The following is a 20,428-nucleotide window of genomic DNA, read 5'->3' as shown; positions in this document are numbered from 1 at the left end:
ACACCCAACTGTTTATTCCCAGGATTGCCTGTCCCTGCAACTCTTTCTGATTTTTGCCTTTTTCCTCTTTGCTTTTGAGCCAACAGTTTTGGAAACAGAAATTTGTCACTGCAAGAGGAAACGGGAAAATGGCCACCTGGCCTGGGTGGGCGCAGGGGTGCCTGGGTTTGGGGGCAAAAGGCTGACTGAGTTCAACCAAACGGGTAACCGGAGATCAAGCCCAGAAACCTGGCCCGGCTTGAGGCCGGGACTCCACACCTGGGGCGTCCTCCTCTGCCCGTGCCCCTGTCGGCAGCTGCAGGGACACGGCCCGGAGCCAGAAACACCGATTCATGAGCCAGCAGCACTGGGCAAGCCCCCCAACCTCTCAGAGTCCCCGTTCCCTCCTCAGTCAGATGAGGAGGTAGCACTTCCCCAACCCCCAGGGCTGTTGGGAGAATGAATGAAACTTGAACTTGAAGGAAAGGTTCGTAAATTACCTGAGCTCAGCAACGAGCATGAAGAGCGAACTTTCGGGAGTGTTCGCTGACCAGCAACACGTAAGGAGTTTCCAGATGGATGGTTCTAGAACAGCCTTGGGAGGTGGCACGCTGAGGGTGTGGTTTGGGAGAAACCTGTCATCCCGCGGATCCAACACGGGGCAGTGCTCCCCAGGGAGGGCTCCTGCCCCAGCTGCTTCTCTGGCTGAAGCCCATTCGTTTCCACCCTCTGGTCTCCAGGACACCGGGTGGCAGTGGTCACGGCTGCCCCTGTGGCTCCTGCCTTCTTAGCAGGTCCTGCAGTCCCGCGAACCTTCTTCAGGCTGGAAAGGCTGCAAGAGCCCAGTCCTGACCACTTTCAGGTGCCCTGGGAGCTGGGCTGCACGGGAAGGTCTGGGTCTCTAGGGTGGGGCTGGCACAGAGGAGAGGCCTGGGGGGCGGGGAAGGGAGGGAGCTCCCTGCAGGGAGCTCAGAGGCAGCACGTGACTTCGGCTCCCTGCACTGGTTCCTAATATAGCACCCCTGGCCGCCCAGCCCTAGACCTGAGGGGTGGGGCGAGGGACGGAGGGTAGGAGAGGCGCTCAGGGAGCTCAGAATCCGAAAGGGGAGACGATGCAGGTTCACCCGATACAGGTATTTTTAAACTTGCAGCTCCCAACAAAATTGCCAGTACAACCTCAACCTCGGGAGAAGTCTGTGATGACAGAGGGTTACAGGTGCTTTTTTTTTTTTTTTTTTTTTTTTTCCCTTGTGCTCACAACTGCAGGAAAGGGTCCCTGGAAGGACCTATTTCCTGACCTTTGTCCCCTGATAAGTTTTCTGAGACACACTAACCCCCGAGGGGGTCTCCAAAATCCACCAATTAAATTGCAAATAGCCAGGTCCTTTTTAAAACAAATAATACTACATTTTCCTAATTCTAAGAGTATTCCATTTTGCCTTTAAAAAAAAAATCTAAAAATACAGAGAAATTAAAGAAGAAAACACTATCAGCCAAAAGTCCTACCGCCCAAGACATAAACCCAGGTATAACATTTCAGGGTACCCCAGTGTAGGTTAATCCCCTCCTCTGGTCACCACTTTTCATCATGGCTATCTTCCCATGTCTTTACATATTTCTCAAAGGCACAATCTGTAATGGCTGCATAAAACAGAGATGTGGCCATTTATCTAACCAATGTCCCCTGGCTGCACAGAGCCTATTTGCTCCCTAGATCTTCAATGGTGTCTGAATGGGACCAAAGGGCTGGGAATCTCAGGATGCGTTTGGTTAAGATCCAGTGACTTCTCACCGTGAACTTCTGGCTCAGCTCTATCCTAGAGGCCGATGAAAAGGTAAGTTCCTTGTCCACCCTGAAACGCACTCAGGATCTTGTCTACATGCACACCTGGGTGTCTGGGCTGGGGCGATAACAGCTCCCCTCCCCAGGAGCTAGAAAGCAGCTCCGTGCCAAGTTCCTCTTGAAAGACTGGGGCTGCTTCATCCCACCAGGCTTCACGTCTAGCCGCCCTCCGCCAAGCTAAATGGAATCCCTTCCACTTTCTGAGTGTATCAGCTAGGAGGGCTGTGTAACAAATTACACCAGAACGTAGTGGCATTAAACAACTGTTAGACATGATCGTGGATTCTTATCTCTGCTTGACAGAGACAGGATCGGGATGGCTTATCTCGGCTCCACAGCGTCTGTCTGGGGCCTTGGCTGGAAGACCCGAGGGGTGGGGGCTGGAATCACCTGGAGGCTAATCTGCTCGTGTCTGGCAGTTAATGTGGGCTATTGGCAAAGACTGTAGCTGCAGTTTGCAGCCTGAATGTCTACACATGGCTTCTCTGGGTGGCCTGAGGTTCCTCACAGCATGGTGGCTAGGTCCAACGGCCAGTGTCCCCAGAGCAAGAGGGAAAGGTAGAAGCCTCAGAAGTCACATAGCATTACTTCAGCTGCACTTTGAGGGTGAAGACAGTCAAAAACCTGCTTGAGTTCAAGGAGAGAGCAAAGAGATTGCACTTGTTGATGGGGAGTGGCAAGGTTCTGGAAGTATATGTGGACACAGAAATGCTTCTATGGCCACTTTTGGAAGATGCAATCTCCCCTCCCCCACTTCCAGCCCCTCCCCACCCCACCCAGTCTCTCCAATACCTTGTGGGGCTCTCAGCTTCTTCTCCACCCACCAATCCTCTCTTCCGTCCTCTGTATCCACGGTGCCTTCTGGAACTCCCCGAATCTCCACCTCCTGGGACACGTGAAACCATCCTCTCTCCTAAGGACACACCTTTCCCTGGTCCTCCTGGTGAAAGCTGTCCCTTCTTCCACTGGGGTTCCCTGCCCAGGTTCCCAACAAAACATTCCTGGCTGTTCAGCCCCATGACCCGTCCTGAGAGGTGTGGGGCTGCAGAGAAAAGGGATCCAAGACACCTCAGGGTCCAGAGGAGGGTTGGAGCAGGTACACTGGATACTTGCAGCTTCCAACAAAACTGCCAGTACAACCTCAGGAACAGAAGTCTGTGATCAGAGAAGATTATGAACGCATGTCCTTGGACTTGTCATAGCAAGGCAGAGAGCGGGGGGGAGGCGGTGCTGACACCTGCAAACCATTATTCCTCCACTCTCCTGGGGAGGAGCCTTCTCTGAGGGCCAGGGGTCAACCACCCCAACTCCCTGGCCTCACAGCTCTCCTGCCTTCTTGCCTCCGTTGACCTTTGTCTCCAACCTGGATATTGGCATCACCCTGGTCTGCCCCCCACTGTCATCTTCAGGGACAGCGTCCTCCTCTCTGACCACAGCCGTCAGTGCTCCAGCCCCTTCACTGCCTTACCACCACTCCACCTGTTCTCAAACCTCATCAAGTCCCCCAGGGCCTTGACCTCTCCAAATTCTCCCAATACATCGACCTTCCCGGTTGTAGGACCCTCGAGAGTCATCATTTAAGCTCATCCTTGCCAATGTCTCCATTGCCTTGGTCCCTCTGCTTTCTAGCTTTTCCCTCCTGGGAGAACCCAACCCTCCTAATCTCACCTTCCATCTTCTCCTGAACCCGAGCTGCAGGATGATGCCAGAGAAAACCAAATTGTAAATCAACGCATAATGTAGGCGGATAGTGGCCTCCAAGGATGCCCAAGTCCTAATCCCTGGAACCTGTATGTCACTTTACGTGGCAAAAGGGACTTTGCAGCTGTAATTAAAGTAAGGATCTTGAGATGGGGAGCTTTTCCTGCATTATCTGGGTGGGCCCAGAGTCATCACAAGTGTCCATAAAAAGGAAAGAGGGAGGTAGGAGAGTCAGAGAAGGAGACATGATGACAGAAGCAGAGGTCAGAATGGAGCGATCGTAGGCCTTGAAGGCAGCAGAGTTCTGGGTCCCCTGGGCTCACAGGATGGAATTGGGAGCAGCAAGCCTGATGCAACAAAGGGTCTGAGTTGAATGGCACAGGGAGGCAGATGAAGTGGGTGTAAAGAGGTTGGACCCGCTGGGTGGCACCGTGCTTTTTTTTTATAGTATCTTAAGATGAAACGCCCAAGGCCACTTCGCAGCCTAATTAAGGCTGCGCTCAAAATTAGATCAGCATGTTGCCAAAGAGGACTTATTCGGCCCCTCCCAGGCGTGCCCTGGCCCCAGCTCCGAATGAGGTCCACCTCTGGGGGATGTTTCCCTTCCCTTAGTCACGTCTGGTCCTTCTTGGGAAAACAGCAGTCACTTGGGACAAATGAAAACTGGTTCATCTGGACGAGTAAAAATATAGACAAAACTCCCAATTAGCTGAGTGCAGCATATCTAAGGAGTGTGGAAAACGTTGGCTTCAGGATGCTGCTTCCCTTTGAACTTGACTGCAGAGGTAGTGATGATGCCCTCCTGGGGTGTCCCGCAGCAGCTTGAGGTAAATTAGCCATTGCTCTCAGCTGTCCTGGGTCTGCCCCAGCTGCCATTTCTAATGTCCCTGTGGCCTCGAGCCACACAAAAAAGTCCTTTGGATCATCTGGTGGGGCAAATGATTTGAGCTTCTGTCCCTTTCTTCTTTCAGTAAATCTGTCCAGCCAGCCAGCCATCAGTCATTCAACAAACATCTATGAAGATCCCACTCTGGGCTCAGATCTAAGGGTGTCCTCTGAGGGCACCCAGGACGAGTACATAATAGTCTCACTGTCGCTACCCTCCAGAAGTTTATAGCCCATAAGAGAAAGCTGGTCCATCTGTGCTCTGTAAATAATCATAACAGCACTAGCCTCCCCGAACCCATTGCCTACTGTTAGCTCAGGCCACCATAACAAAACCCCATAGACTGACTTAAACAACAGAAATTTATTTTTGCAGGGTGCCTGGGTGCCAGTTAGTTGGGCGTCTGACTTCGGCTCAGGTCACGATCTCACTGTCTGTGGGTTCGAGCCCCGAGTCGGGCATTGTGCTGACAGCTTGGAGCCTGCTTTGGATTCTGTGTCTCCTTCTCTCTCTGCCCCTCCCCTGCTTCTGTGTGCACCGTCTCTCTTTCTCTCTCAAAAATAAATAAGCATGAAAAAAACAAAAACAAAAAAGGAACTTTATTTTCACCAGGTTCTGGAGGCTGAAAGACTTAGAACAGGGGACTGCACGGTTGGCTTCTGGTAACAGCCCTCTTCCCGGGTTTTACCTTCTCACTGGGTCCTCACGTGGCAGGGAAAAAGAACAAGCCTTCTGGTATCCCTTCTTTGAAGGATGCTAATCCCATCAATCCCATCACAGGGGCCCCCTTCTCGTGACCTCATCTAACCTAATCACTGCCCAAAGGTCCCACCTCCAAATACCGTCACATTGGGTGATGCGTCGACATGCGAATTTAGGGGGGACACAATCCTGTCCACAGCACCTAACACGGGCTAAGCTGGTAAAGAGCATTATCTCTGATGCCTGCCAGCTCCCCAGCCAGCCAGCGTTGCCCTCATTGATAGATGCAGCGGGGCGGCTTAGAGAGGCTGATGACTCCCGGGAAGCCGGGCTCAGCAGAGCAGGCTCTGAGCCTGGGCTGGCCGCTCCATCCCTGGCACGCTGATGCCCGCTCCCAGGAGACCCTCCTTCCCCACGCCCTGGGGAGGGGAGGGCCCGCGCAGAGGGCGCAGGTGTCTCCCAGCCCTGGCTCCCCAGCAGACACCGGCATCCACGGAGCCCCTTCCCTGGCACCGTGAGGGTTCCCGAGAGCCACACAGGCAGCGTGACTGTGGCCTCAATGAGCAGAAAACGTCTGAAGGAGCTTGGAGGCAAGGCGATGGGACCGGGAGACTCGCCCGCAAACCCCTGGAGTCGCCCACATCGTGGCAGATTTACACAAAGAGGACTTCAAAAGGAAGAGGCCATCCATCTTTCGTGCTCTGAGGCCGGTGGAGGACTCAGGGCCCCCCGCCCCCCGGCTGCCCAACCCCCTCCTGCCTCCCCCGTCCCCGCCAAGGGAAGGTGCAGCCCGGCCTCCGTGATGGGCCTGCTGTGTGGTCCGCAGTTGCCGGTGATGCTGAGCGTACCCCACGGGCCAGGCCCCACTCAGCACCCTTCCCAAGACCTTCGGCAGCTCCCGCACCGGAGAGCTCAGGATGCCCACCCCCACCGCACCCGGAGATTCACAGTACACCTCTATTTCTTCAAATGACTTCCTATCTACCTGTAGTGCTGAAATTAAGTCGTAATATAGTGCTTCTTTCTAGATATTCTGTCCTAAACCACCGGAACCTTCTTCTCGCCCCCTGACTGCCGCTTTGCGGGTGTGCCTGGCACACGGTGAGTCTGCCTCGGGCTACCCCACGTCCCTCCGAGGACCCCAGGCACCTGGCACTTGAAGCTGGGCCCACGGGCCGTGCGAGGGGCTGGGGTCCTGGGCCAGGCCTCTGCTCCGGGGAGCTCCCCCTGGAGAGGGCCCGCCCGCCCGGACACAGAAAGGCACTCTCAGGGGGCCAGTCCCCTGCGGGAACACAAGCAGGGGGCGGGGAGAGAAAGGGAGCACAGATGAGGGGGTATCTCTTGGGAGGTTATAACCGGAAAGGGAGGCTGGTTTGCAACACAGAGATGAGCTCTAACTGCCCAGGCGCCCCTGTATGTGTTTCTCTTGTTACGGGAGCCCGAGCCAAGAACTTGGAAGGGTAGAGGAAAAGGAAACTTGTGCTCACCAGTAGTCACAACAGATCTTGGCCATTCCTCCTGGCTCCGACCATGGCTTCAGAGGTTGGGCCCTGGGTTCTGAGAGCTGGCTTCACCGTTTACCAGCTGTGTGACCTTGGGCAAGTTGCTTCTGTATCCGTACCTGTAAAATGGATGTGATAGTTGCACTCACCTTATGGAGCGGTGTGAAACTTAAAGACAGTGACGTGGAAAAGCTTAGCAGGGCACATGATATATAGTAAACACTCACCGGATGAGCCGTTCCCACGATCATCATTACCCTTAATGGTCTGTGACGCCTGAGTGTTTCTCGCACACAGGCAGAGAAATTTCCGTTAAGCTACGTCAATCTGAGGCCGGGATTTTGAAGCTCAAAAGCCCGCTCGGCTCAGGGGTCTATTCCCGGCCACACATCAGGCTCTTGGATCGGCCCCAAAAGGGGCAACTGGTAAACCCGGAAAGGAAGAGAGGTGCACAATGCGGGAGGGGTGCGGGGGCTCGCGGGCAGGCAGGACTCTCCGAAGGCCGGCCCGCTTTCCTCTGTCCCCTGCTGTATCCATGCACCCATCAGCCTCTTCGTAGTCACCTGTGGAACAACCTACTTCTGTCCTTTTTTACTGAAATGCATTTATCTCGTCAATGAAAACGTACGTGGCAAATCTTTAATAGAAGTAAAATGAAAACCGTAAGATAAAAGCAGAACTACAGTCGGGTCCCGCCGGATTCTTTGCCCTCTCTGGGCTTTTCTTTGGTTTGCAAGCATCAGAAAGGTGTTCGAGACTTACCAACCCCAAACAGAGCTTTTCTTCTGGACCCAGTTGGGGGGATGGGAGGAGAACCGAAAGGGAAATAGTGTTCTCACCCCGGGCACGGTGCTGGGCAATGCCAGGCCCAGGAAACACCTGAAATCTTCCTGCAGTTTGGGGATAGGCTAGGGCATGAGGCTAATGCCTGGGAGGGCGGATCCCCAAGATGTCCCTGGGCAGGATCCTGGGTCCCCCAGACTCCCAGGACAAGGACCCATTCATCCCTTCCACTGGTGACTGGTCCGCACAGTGTGAGAGCACAAGGGTCCCCTGTGTCCCCAGGGTCCCCTGCCCTTACCCAGCAGTGTCCCCTTATCCTGCAGCCCAGAGCAAGCAGGTGCCCCCTGTGGCCTGCCCCTCACTACCTCCAACTCAGGTATTCCGAGCTGCCAATCGTGGCGATCTCTAGTCACCATCTAGAGCCTTCTTTCCTCGCCTCTCCCAAAGGTATTTCTGGTCCCGAGAGGGAAAGAAAGCCCTGAAACCTGAGCAGAAGTTATCCTTAGTGACACGCCTGAGCAGTGCATTAATAGAAGCCTCCCTCAGGCCCCTGACACGTCTGGGCAGCTGCTCAGTCCCGTCTGGTGTCCCTCAGCCCCAAGGCCAGCCCCCTCTGGCTCAGCCGGACACACTAAACTTAGCTTCCACCCCCAGCTCATAACCGCTGCCACCTCCCAGCCTGGCTGCCACCTGCCCGGGAGCCACCGCCACCAGACCACGCCGAAGGCGCCTGCTCCTCCGCCACCAACATGTCCCAGACCAAAGCGCCCAAGGTCCGCGCGACCCTCTTCTGCATCCTGGTGGGCATCGTGCTGGCCATGGTGGCCGTGGTGACCGACCACTGGGCGGTGCTGAGCCCCGAGGTGGAGCACCACAACGCCACCTGCGAGGCGGCCCACTTCGGCCTCTGGCGGATTTGCATCAAGCGTATTGTCACGAGTGACGGCAAGGACAAGACCTGCGGACCCATCTCCCTGCCTGGGGGTAACGTACCCACTCTCTGATCCCGTGCCCGCCTCCTGCCCTCCCTCATCCCCCTGGAAAAGGTGCCTGTGGGAAAGACCAGGAATAGCGCCCAGCCCTCTGTGCCCAGGGAGGAGGATCTGGATTGCATGTGTCATCCCGGAGGCCAGAGCTGCCGGCTTGTAAAATGAGGGCGTCTGTCTCTAGCTATTTCTGTCTTGCTGGGGCCTCGGGCCGTGCGCCCAGAGCAGAGGGCTGCGCAGGTGGGACCAGAGGCTCACGAAAGAATCCGTGGATCCATCAGACTAGAGGCTCCCAGCCCAGCAGCGGCCACTCTTCTGGGTGTGCCCGGCCCCACTCTCTCCCCCGCACAGACAGGCTAAGCGGCCCTACATCCTCGGGCCGAAGGGACACGTGCGGCCGGCACAATCGCTCCCCAGCCTCCAGGTTGGGTGTGCGACGGGATCGGCCGCGACACGTATGGGGCGTAGCGCAGAAGGAAAACGCGGGGCTCCTTGTCATTGTCTTTTAAGAATTTCAAGACGGGGACAGCGAGGCCTGGAGCCAAGCGGGGGTCCCTTCTGTGTGCAGGGCCTTGGCCGACCGCGTCGGTCACACGTCCGTAAAGCGGGACCTGGGTGTAGGTGAACCACCCACTTGGTACATCCCCTCTGAGCTCAGACCCCTTCAGAGCCGGGAAGCGGCTCCTCCTGCTGCGACTTAAGCGCCCTCCTCAATCTCCCACCATGTGACTGAGCCGCACATCAAAGGCGAGCTCCTTGCGAGGATACCTGGTAGCAGGGTGACCAGTCTATTCTGCAAACGTGGAGCCTTCCACGCCCGTGGCAAACAGCACACGCTGAGGAAAGAGCCCTGTGTGCAGAATCGAAGGTCTGGGCTCCAGTCACGCGTTGCCCACGACGCCCCAGTGACTTTGGGGGCGACAAAGGATATTGTGACTTCTGCTTGGCGCTCGGGGCTCAGCAACGTGAGTCCCTCCCGAGGCTCACGAACAGCACTCCGAGGTGGCAGTGGACCGGGCCGAGGGCGGTCTCCCACCTGGTTTTCTGAGGCATTCCCTCTGCTATCAGACTGGGGGTTCCCTGCACCCTGCCCTTCAGAGAAGTCAGTGCTAAGTCCCTGGAGACCTTGCAGTCTGTGTGTGGGACAGAGGAGCCCAAAGCCCATTGCCCCTACTTCTCTTTTACCTCCTCCTTCCCCTCCCGCTGGCTCTAGGAAGCCCCTGCCTTGCTCACACCCCCCTTGAAATGCGGAAGACTTGTCGATACCCAGCTGTCCTGGAAACACCGAGTCCTGGGGCTTTAACAGACGTGGACATGTGCTTGAAGGGTATCACATGCCCACGTTCCTCAGCCACGGCCGAGCACACCCGTAAACAGATGCATCATGCAGCCAATTCCCCCCGGCAGGGCAGGGCAGGGCAGGGCAGGGCGAGGCCGATTCTCTACGGACCGTGCATGGGAATGCACGTTACGGTCCCGTCCATCTGTCCTCAGAGGCCCTACCTTTTAAAGTCTGGGGAGTTTACAGAGCAGATGAGCGGGGAGGCAAGGCAAGTCCATACAAGGAAGAGACCAACTAGCAGAGGACCAGCAGGCATGGATTGGCCTCGAGCCCGACAAGACAGTCCATCTGTATGCCTCCTTGCTCTGGCCCAGAGGGAATCCTGCCTCCCACCCTTGCGAGCCAGGCCCTACCCCAACAAGCTTCTAAAGTATGTTCCTGCCTCCTCCCCTCTCCTTTCTCCGCAGATGCACACACCTTTTGCCTTCCCTAGCCACCTTTCCTGTGCTCTGTGGGATTACTCTTTTCTAGAGGGAGGAACAGAGCTCATCTATGTTCTCTCATTTATTATGAATGGCAATAATCACCACCACAAACACAAACATAGTACCATCTGCCAAGTATTGTTTCAAGTCCCTTCCCTATTTTAACTTTGTAAAAAAAAAAACATGTTATGTTTATTTTTGAGAGAGAGAGAGAGAGAGGCAAATGCGAGCGGAGGAGGGGCAGAGAGAGAGAGGGAGACAGAATCTGAAACAGGCTCCAGGCTCCGAGCTGTGAGCACAGAGCCTGACGTGGGGCTCGAACCCACAAGATGTGAGACCATGACCTGAGCCGAAGTCGGACGCTTAACCGACTGAGCCACCCAGGCGCCCCACCCCACCCCCACCGCCCATAGTTTAATTTTGAATGACATCAGAGGAAATTACAGACCGAGAATCTCCAAAAACCCTCTTCTCCTTAAATACAATGACAACTCGAGGATGGTGAGCTTTGTGGCACTTTAACTTGCTCTACTCCTGTTCCCCACTCCCCAACTCTGTCATAGCCTTGAAACCCAACAGCCTGCAAATAGTGAAAATTTAGCAGCCTGGACAGGCTGGGCTGGGTCTCTTTCACAGCCTCATTCCCAGAGAACTGTCATTATTTGATCTGTCTGGTGGTTCCCTGGAAGTCCCCACTTGCAAGGCTGTCTTTATTTGACCCGACGCTGAGCTCATCCGGCGGAAACGGTCTTTTTCCAAGGGGACATTTGCCAAAAACAATTAGAAACGATCGTTTAATAGCGTAACTTCCCGAGGCAGTGGACCACGGCGAGGCAGACAATAGGCAAACCCAAAAGCTGGAGAATGAGATATCCACAGGGGGCTTGGAAAAGCTCCATCATAATCCTGAGAATTTAGAAGGCCACGTGCATGCGTAGTGCCGTAGAGTACAGAGGAAATCCCTGAAGAGGTCCTAAGCTCTCACCTCGGGCTGCTCTTGAGGCTGTGGGCAAGCAGAAAGTCAAGGCTAAGGCAGAAATGCAGGCTGCTTCGTGGAGCACTTAGCTCTCTCTGCTCAGCCCCTCAGTAAAGGCTGGGAGGTGTAGGAATTCCCAGCATTTTGCCAAATGTGAGCTGACTGCCGAGCTACCTGAGCGGAGATTTCAGTGTCCACACGTGACAAAGGGTGCAGCCTTTCCACAATTAATTAAGAGAAGTCACTAAACAAACAACAACAAGCAGCGACAGGAGCAAACCCTGGGGAAACGGGAGGACTCTGATTTCCAGAGGCGTTCATTGTATGAGGCACATTTTCCAGCTTTAAATTTAAATTAAAAAAAAATTTAATGTTTATTTCCGAGACAGAGAGGAACAGAGCATGAGTGGGGGAGGGGCAGAGAGAGAGGGAGACGCAGAATCCGAAGCAGGCTCCAGGCTCCGAGCTGTCAGCACAGAGCCCGTCGCGGGGCTCGAACTCACAGACCGCGAGATCATGACATGAGCCGAAGTCGGACGCTCAACCGACTGAGCCCCTTATTTTATTTTTTTGATGCTTATTTATTTATTTTGGGAAAGAGAGAGAGAGGGAGAGGGAGAGCACAAGCAGGAACAGGGGAGGGACAGAGAGAGAGGGAGAGGGAGAGAGAGAGAGAGAGAGAGAGCATCCCAAGCAGACTCCTGCACTGTCAGCGCAGAGCCCAACGTGGGGCTGGAACTCACAAATCAAAGAGTTGTTGAGCTGGAATCAAGAGTTGGTCGCTTAACTGACTGAACCACCCCGGTGCCCCTAAATTTAAATTCTAAATTAAAAAAAAAAATCACAAGACGTGCAAAGAAATAAAAAAGTATGGCCCATATATAAGGGAGATAAACCAGTCAAGAGATCCTTAAGAAAGCCAGATATTGGACTTAAAGACTTTAAATCAGCTATTTTAGATACAAAGAACAACAAACAACAAAGCCTAAAGGACTAAAGATGAAAACGGTGTCTCATGAAATAGAGAATATCAACAATGAGATAGAAATTATTTTAAAAGGACCCAGTAGAAATTCTGGAGTTGAGAACTACAATAATTGAAACGGAAAACTCAATAGCAGATCTGAGAAGGGACAAAAAGGAATAAGTGAACTTGAAGATAGACGAATTGAGATTAGCTAATGTGAGGAATAGACAGGGGGGAAAGAAAGAATGAAGAAAAATGAACAGAGCCTCAGAGACATGTGGGATAGTAGCAAATGAAGCAATATACACATAATGCTGGTGTATATTAAGAAGGAGAGGAGACAGAAAGAGAGAGAAAGGAGCTGAAAGGATTGGTGAAAAATAATGGCTGAAAAGTTTCCAAATTTGACGAAAAACATTAATCTACAAATCCATGAAGCTTCAGGAATTCCAGTAGGATAAATCCACCCCGAGACACATCATAATCAGAGCTGCTAAAAAATAAAGACACAGAACCTTGGAAGCAGCAAGAAATGACTCATCACATACAAGAGATCCTTAATAAGATTGACAGCTGATATTTCTCCAGAAACCATGGAGGCCAGAAGGCAGTGGGACAACAAATATAAATATATATACAGTCATCTAATTCTCACAAAATCCTCTATAAGGTCCATACTATTATCATCTTGGCTTACAGATAAAGAAAATGAGGCACAGAGAGGTTAAGTAACTTGACCAAGGTCACACAATTACCATGGGAGAGCAGTCAGAGGCCATACCCCTAAAAGTCACCTTCTTGGTCACTACATTATACTACTTTATACCTGTCATTCTTCAGGTGATTCACATCCTACAAGTGGGAAAACTGAGGCTCAGAGTGGCCTTCCCAACGCTAACCATCTCACAAGGAGAGCTTCAATACCCAAGCCTCAAATCCAGACCCCCCTTCCTCTCCAGTCCACTCCCATAGGATGCCCCCCACCGTGCGTACAAACACAGCCCCTAAAAGCTGCTGACTCAGGCAAACACAGAAGAGGCCAACTTGTGACATGGCATGGTTTAGTAGAAGCTGGACCAGGAGCTGGTTCAAGAGAGACTTTTCAAGGTCCCATGCAGCCATATAGATTGCTGATGGCTCTAAAGATCGTAAATTGTTTAATTTGGTTTTTCTACTGACCCAAAGAGTTCTAGAAGGACTGTCATGCACAAGATTGACATCTGAGGTCAATTCCAATGCCTTTAGAATGAGAGTAAGGTCTTCCTCCTTTGTGAGGAGAGGCTGACTGCCTGAAATCCCAAGTGAGTCATCCCAGAGGGGTCATCCCCTGCCCCTGGGCTAGGGAGAATGTTATTTCTCTCGGGCTCTGTCTCTTTAGGCTAAGGTAACAGACTGCCCCAGGACCCCACTGCCCTTATGGCCCATCTTCTCTTCCAGTGCTCGGTGCAGGGACTGGAACCACATGAAAGAACATGACGGTACAGACCCCAAGAATTTCAGGGGCTTTCTTTCTCCTCCACATGAGCCCATGCTGGAGACCCAGGCTATAACTAGCCTTCCCCCCACCCCCCACCATAGAACAGCAATGCTCTGACACTCTGGGGTTGGGTCTTGAGGATTTCTCCAACCCAACTGTCAAAAGTCTTCCATCAGAGGGGCGGGTACTCCATCAGAGCACAGAGAAACCACTGCCAGGAGCACCAAGAACTTCTTTTACAAAAGGGGTCAAGACAACCCTGGCATTGATGCAAGTAACAAGTAAGTGAAATGTTTTTTCCGACCCCTAAATCGCTAGTTCCCTTGGTTTTGTATCAATTAACAAGGTATTTTTTTTAATATATTAAAGTCTACATCAACCAGTAATGGGTACGCTGAGACATTCTGGGTGACAACCCAGAAGCATCCCCTAATCGTGTAAGTCACAGAATCAGAGAAAGAAATACCTGCATTAACTCAAGTTCAGGTTGGAGTTAAATGTGCCTTCTGTTCCAGTTCTTTGAAATCGGCACAATTAGATACGGTTCTGTGTAGTCACTCGTTTAACCAGAGTGCTTGGTGAGCCAGAATATTCCAACCCCGGTTAAGTTCAATAGCCGAGTTCACCATATTTTTTAAGGAACAGCCCACTCAACTTTTTAGACCCACTGAGTCTTATGACTGTTCATGACAGACATTTCTGAAGTACAGAAAAACAGAAATACAATATCTTTTCAGTTTATTTTTGAGAGAGAGAGAGAGAGAGAGAGAGTAAGAGAGACCGTGAGTGGGAGAGGGGCAGAGAGACAGGGAGAGAGAGAATCCCAAGCAGGTTCCGTACTGTCAGCACAGAGCCCGATGTGGGGCTCGAACCCACGAACCGAGAGATCATGACCTGGCCGGAATCAAGAGTCACTCTCTTAACTGAGCCACCCAGGCACCCCCAGAAATACAAATACTAACATCACCACGAGCCATTTGCAGAGACAAAGGAGGCTGGAGGACCTCAGAGTTCTTAATGATCGGTCCCGGATCATCACCCTGACACTGGATCCAAAGCACTTGCTTCTTCTGCCCAGTGAAGGGCCGTAGTCCATCAAGACGAAGCTATAAGCCCTGAGCTTTGTGTCGTTGGGATGGGAGCCGGGGAAAAGGCAGGCAGATGCCCGGCTTGGTTTTTCCTGAACAAGCGTCTTGTTGGTGCTGGACGTGTCCGGAGTGACGCTTGGGTCTCATGGCGCCCCCACCCCTGCTGGAGTCATCAGGGACCACAAGGGGGCTCGTTGTCCTCCATAGACAGCCATGGGGTCCCAGAGCGGACGTTACTCCCGGGTTCAGGGCAGAAGACATTGGCCTTCCTCGCGTGCTACATTCAAGAGAGGGGACAAGGCCGGCCCATTCATTCTCAAGCCCTCGGCTCCACGATATCAGAGAGAAGTTGACACTTCCAGACGCCCTGAGTGGAAACCCCACTCCCTGGGGAAACTCCATCCCCCGCACGTGACATCATTTAATGGAGGAGGAGAGGGAATAGGGCAGGGTACCTGGGCCACTGAACGGGAAAATATCCCCCAGAAAATCCACATGCTGGCTTCCCCAGACAGACAGCATCCCACTATGGGGCTGAGCTAAGACGGGTTTTACGCAGGCAGCGGTCTGTCCGGAACGGAGCCTGTTGTTGACCTGGCAGAGGCTGACACACAAACACTACCTGCGTGTAAGAGCGGCCTCAGCAGCCCAAAACGGCCAAAGAGCTACGCTCTGGCCGGGCTCTGATGGGCCTTCATCTCACGGCCCTCTACTCCGAAGGCTTTTAACTCACAGATTGCGAGCAGTCAGGGAAGCAGCTGAAATACACTTGAATTCAGTCGATTCTTTTCAGGGGGTTTTCAATGACAACCGAAATTGGCCCTTAAGGAATGAAACAGAAATGTTCCTTTGTCCAGAGGGAGACACGCGGAGCCTTACGACATAGCCCGAGCCATTCTGAAGCGGTGATTCAAGAGAATCTATAGCTAATAATCTAAGAAATCGAAGAGGGTTGCATTGTGCTTTAAAATAGCACCGGAAGCCGTGAGAGAGAAGAGAGAGGCATTACTTCTGACATCACCTCCAGCAGTCAGACACCCCAGGTAACTCCGCTCGAAAGGAAAGTGATTTAAATATAGAAGCTCAAAGAGGAGGCTGTTTACCGCTCAGAACATTTACTGCTGCTAAACCAGGCGCATCTCCAGGGGTCATTTCCTTTCTCAGCCAGGGAGCAGCAGTAACACTGACATTGGGGGAGGGGAAAAGAGTGCGAGGCCATGGGCTTAAGTGGCAATAAGATGATTTAGGTCAGATAGAAGAAAGCCTGAATCCCAATGAAAGCTATGACTTTGGAAACACCTCAGGTCCACTTCCACAAGAAACCAGACGCCAATAATCATCTTCTCATAATTTACAGGTAGCCCGAAAGTGAAAAATTGAATGCACACCAGTAGATGCCATCTAAGCTAGGAGTGGAGGGGTCACGGACCCACAGGAAAAAGAAATCATTGAAGGGCACCCCACAAGTAAAAAGCAACCTAATTTGATTTTTTTTTTTTAAGAAACAAACGATTTAAAAAAAAAAAAAAACATTCACCTACTTCCTAAAGAAGGAGTAAAGAATATTAAACTGTGTCCAGTAAGCAATAAGAACTCGTTTGATTTTAAAGAATGTCAAGTTACAAGAGAAACTGAAGGAGAAAAACGGAAGAGGAATTATGCCTGAAATTATATTTAAAACCAGCACGAATTTCTTTGTTCTGAGTCCTTCCACTGCCCCGCCATCAAATCCAGATTTTTGGTCCCGCTGTCCACAAATCTTCCGTGGCTTTTCTAATGCTTATGATGTAGAACACACAGCTCACCACGGAGGTTTTTCTGGGCTGCCTCTTTGGTCACGGGTGCCAAGGGTCCGATGAAATGACATGATAGTCACATTTGGCCCTTGAATGGAGGTGCTCTACCCTGCACCCAAGTCCTTCCAGATGACCTACTCAGAAGAGCTCTTTGTGGGGCATTTTAAGGGAGCAGGGCTTCCCAAAGTGGCTGAGCATCAGAGTGTTCTGGAAAGCTTTTGAAAAACATCCTTCCCCATCAGTCCCAGTGCATCAGGATGGACGTAGATATTGATAGAAAACACAGCCCTAGATTTTGGTGTGACCAGGCTTTCTCCACCTCAGCCCTACTGGTACATTGGGGCGGGTCAATTCTGTGTTGTGCAAGGCTGTCCGTAGCCGTAGGATGTTTAGCGGTATTCCCGGCCTCTCTCTACCCACTAGATACCAATAACACGCCTGCCAGTTGTAACACCAAAAACGTCTCCAGACTTTGCCCAACGTCTCCTGGGGGGGGGGGGGGGGCAGAATGAGCCCCAGGTGAGAACAACCATTTGGCCCTTTGTTGATGGTGTTCCCTGCACCCCCTGACAAACCGGGTGCTCAGCCTCAGTTATCCCATCTGCCTAATGGGCTCAGTACCCACAGTACTATGGTGCCCGCTTGACAAGATCAGCCTTTGCTTCCTGAAGAACTCTTGGCTTCTTAAAAAAAAAAAAATGTAAGTTTATTTATTTTAAGAGAGAGAGAGAGAGAGAGACCACACGAGCAGGGAAGGAGCAGAGAGAAAGGGAGAGAGAGAATCCCAAGCAGGCTCTGTGCTGTCCTCAGGCTTGAATTCACCAACCGTGACATCATGACCTGAGCAGAAACCAAAAGTTGGACGCTTAACCAACTATGCCACCCAGGGGCCCCAAGATGGCTTCTTAACCCCCTTATCCTGATATTTTGGTCTAAGGGTCCGAGAAAGACGTTTGTTTCAGCCCCGATTCAGGGTTTAGGGAGATGAGGGCCGGCCAGACCAGCGGGGTCACACCCACCCCCTTTTCCTGGAGCCTCTGGCCAGGCTGCAGGCCCCATCTCTCAACTCACAGGCCTCCTCCCTCCTTTACAGAGAAAAACTGTTCCTACTTCAGGCATTTTAACCCAGGCGAGACCTCCGAGATCTTCGAAGTCACTACTCAGAAAGGTGAGCCCCTGGTGGAAAGCAGGGAGGGTCGGGGAGAGCGACCTCTGTCACAGGCTGCTGAGCCAGAAAACCATCTGGCACGAACGACGCCCCTGCTTGTGCTGGAAGGGAGCTCGTCCTGGTCCTGATGCGTCCGAGCCGCGGCCCCCTCACCCTCCGAGAGCGCAGGACCCGGGCGGCCACCCTGAGCTTCCATCATCAGGGCTAGGGAGCGCTTGCAAAGACGAGGTCCCCCGTAGGCGCCACACCTGCAGAAGGAATGCATCTTCCCACGAGGCCAAGGGTGACCGAGGGCGGCTGCAGCGACGGGAAACAGAACAAGTCCTCAGAACCCCTGCGCTGGTTTTCAGGGCTGGTGGGTCAGCCGATTCCCTCCGTGACCCCGCTGTCACCCCCAGGGAATCAGGAGAGCAGGGACGCGGTGGGGGGGGGGGGGGTGGTGCGGGAGAAGGGGGCTCAGGAGCACGTGCGCCGCGTGGGGCCTTCCTGGAAGCACCTCGGCACGTGTGCGAAGGACGCCCGCGCGGGGTGTGAGCTCGCACGCTCGCTCTGAGAGATCCTCACGTGCCACACACGCACACACACGCACACGATCACGTGCGCGGCCCTGCAACAAGCCACACTTCCAGCGCCGCTTGGCGTCCCCGGACAGACCGCCCTCCGCCCTCTGGCCCGTGGCTCGCAGGATGCTTTCCGTTCCAGAAAGTTCTCCGGCCACACGGCTCCGGCGGGCTTCTCAGGCCTCTGCCCCCCCCCCCCCCCCCGGGGTTAGGGCCCCACGCGGGGCGTGGGAAGGGCAGGTCTGTTGCCATCCCGGCCCCACCCCTGACTCCGGGAGAGGGGCTTCAGCTCGGACCCTCAGTGTGCTCCGCAGTGAAATGGGCGCAAGGACGCGCGGCCCTCCCCCCCCCCCCCCCCCCGCTCCCCCTCGCCCCCACCGCCGCTGAGCCGCTGCGCCGCACCTGCCCTCCTGTCCCGCAGAGTACAGCATCTCGGCCGCCGCCATCGCCATCTTCAGCCTCGGCTTCATCATCATGGGGACCATCTGCGCGCTTCTGTCCTTCAGGAAGAAGCGGGATTACCTGCTGAGGCCGGCGTCCATGTTCTATGCGTTCGCAGGTAGCGGGGGGGGGGGGGGGGCGGCTGGGGGCCCGGCCCGCGTATCTGGCACAGGGGTGGGGGCACCGGCGACCACGCCCTTTACTAACACAGCGAGCGAGGGAAGAGGCGCGGCAGGCGTGGGGGGCAGGCCCGGGAAGGGGGCGGTCTGGGCAGAGGGCCCTGACGGCCCCCCGCTCGGCCCGCAGGTCTGTGCATCTTCGTGTCGGTGGAGGTCACGCGGCAGTCGGTGAAGCGCATGATCGACAGCGAGCACACCGTCTGGATCGACTACTACTACTCCTGGTCCTTCGCCTGCGCCTGCGCCGCCTTCGTCCTCCTCTTCCTCGGCGGCCTCGCCCTCCTGCTCTTCTCCCTGCCTCGAATGCCCCAGAACCCCTGGGAGTCCTGCATGGACGCCGAGCCCGAGCACTAGCCCTCCGGGGGCCCCCCGGCCACCCTCAGGAAGCCGAGCCTGGCCCAGAACGTTCTAGAGAGGAGGCGGGAGCTTTACCTCTCCCCGGTGCCACCTACCCCACGACAACCGCTGCTGCTTCCCTCTCTGAGCCCTTCTTTGGGCTGTGACAGGCTCCCCCTGGGAATCCAGCAAGTGGACCTGATCCAGACTTGCCCAGGTGGGAGGGAGGCAGGCAAGGCGAGCAGGTGCACAGGTGTTTGGTGAGGGAGACCTTCCCCTGGAGGTCAGAGTTGTCCCCACTGAGCCAGTTGTCTTTGATAAACTGGGTCCAGTTGTCCTCTGTTAGCCCTGTAGGGACGCCCTGTGCTCATATACCAATTCTGGGCGTCAGCCAGAGCCAGTAGCCAACCACTCCCACCTTCTCCTGGACAAGATACACCCTTTCCAGTGAACTGAACGTTCCCTCCTTGGTTTCCAAGATGCCTGAGGAGCATTTTTTTTTAACTGGGTAGAACCTGACTGTGGTTTGAAATAAAAGCTCTTTGAAAACTTCTTTTTTCCTTGCACCTTGCACAGAGATTGCTTGGCTTCCTGGCCACGCCCCAGGGGCCCCATGACCCTGAAGAAGAAAGGAAAGAATGTCCTTCCCATCACCCCCCCCCCCCGGGGGCGGGGGGGGGGGGGAATGTTTAGGACTTTTGCAGAGAGCTGTAGGGAAGAGGGGGTGATGAGGTCCTGTTTACCAATAAAACTTACCAATAAAGGCTGAATTCCAGCTTGGATCTCTGGGCCCTGGGATCTTCTTTGGGAGAAAGCAGAGACCATCTGACTAGGCAAGGTGTTCAAAATAAAGAGGGGTTATTTCCAGAGCCCCAGCTAACACAGCACTCGAGCTCCACAGCCACACGTGACTGGTTTCAGATGCTGGATTTTTGTTACAAGGAGCATCAGGAAGCAGGGCTTAGCAGTTAGACACTTAGGGCCACGCAGAATGTCATAATTTACACTCTTCTGCCTTCCAGAATCCCACCACGTCTACCCAGCCCTCAGAAACGTTAAGTCAGACACAGTCGGCAGAGAGGATCTGCGCGCTCCGTGCCCCAAACACACACCAGAAGGGCCGTGTAGCGTTAATTCTTCTGTAGCAGGGCTTGCAAACTACAGCCTGCGGGCCAGACCCCGCCCACCGCCCGTTGCACAGTCCGCAGGCTAAGAATGGCTTTTTAACGATTTGAAATGGCTTTTAAAAATCAAAAGAAGATGAATATTTTATGACATTTGATAAGTATTA

At 53.7% G+C, this 20,428-nt stretch overlaps 1 protein-coding gene and 1 long non-coding RNA gene across 2 annotated transcripts; one reads left to right on the top strand and one right to left on the bottom strand.

Annotated features, from left to right (window-relative positions):
* Positions 1-4,757: 4,757 nt before the first annotated feature.
* Positions 4,758-10,404, bottom strand: LOC147574486 (uncharacterized). Its single transcript, XR_015244247.1, has 2 exons — positions 6,599-10,404; positions 4,758-4,962 (listed from the first exon to the last, which is right to left on the bottom strand). It is a non-coding gene; the product is annotated as an uncharacterized LOC147574486 (long non-coding RNA).
* Positions 7,987-19,690, top strand: CACNG1 (calcium voltage-gated channel auxiliary subunit gamma 1). Its single transcript, XM_086687806.1, has 4 exons — positions 7,987-8,380; positions 17,547-17,621; positions 18,603-18,740; positions 18,929-19,690. Exons 1-4 carry the CDS (start codon positions 8,146-8,148, stop codon positions 19,153-19,155), a joined length of 675 nt encoding a protein of 224 aa, XP_086543932.1. The 5' UTR covers positions 7,987-8,145; the 3' UTR covers positions 19,156-19,690.
* The last annotated feature ends 738 nt before the right edge of the window (positions 19,691-20,428 follow it).

This window comes from Puma concolor, chromosome E1 (genome assembly GCF_028749965.1).
Source record: "Puma concolor isolate L17-30 chromosome E1, mPumCon1.1.hap2, whole genome shotgun sequence".
Lineage (NCBI taxonomy): Eukaryota > Metazoa > Chordata > Mammalia > Carnivora > Felidae > Puma > Puma concolor.
The sequence above is the reverse complement of the archived record's forward strand: the minus strand, read 5'-3'. Positions and strand labels throughout refer to the sequence as shown.

Coding starts and splice junctions, on each gene's coding strand:
- CACNG1 (XM_086687806.1), top strand. CDS start 8,146: ATGTCCCAGACCAAAGCGCCCAAGGTCCGCGCGACCCTCTTCTGCATC. Junction 8,381..17,546: donor ACCCATCTCCCTGCCTGGGG/GTAACGTACCCA, acceptor CCTCCTTTACAG/AGAAAAACTGTTCCTACTTC. Junction 18,741..18,928: donor CATGTTCTATGCGTTCGCAG/GTAGCGGGGGGG, acceptor CTCGGCCCGCAG/GTCTGTGCATCTTCGTGTCG.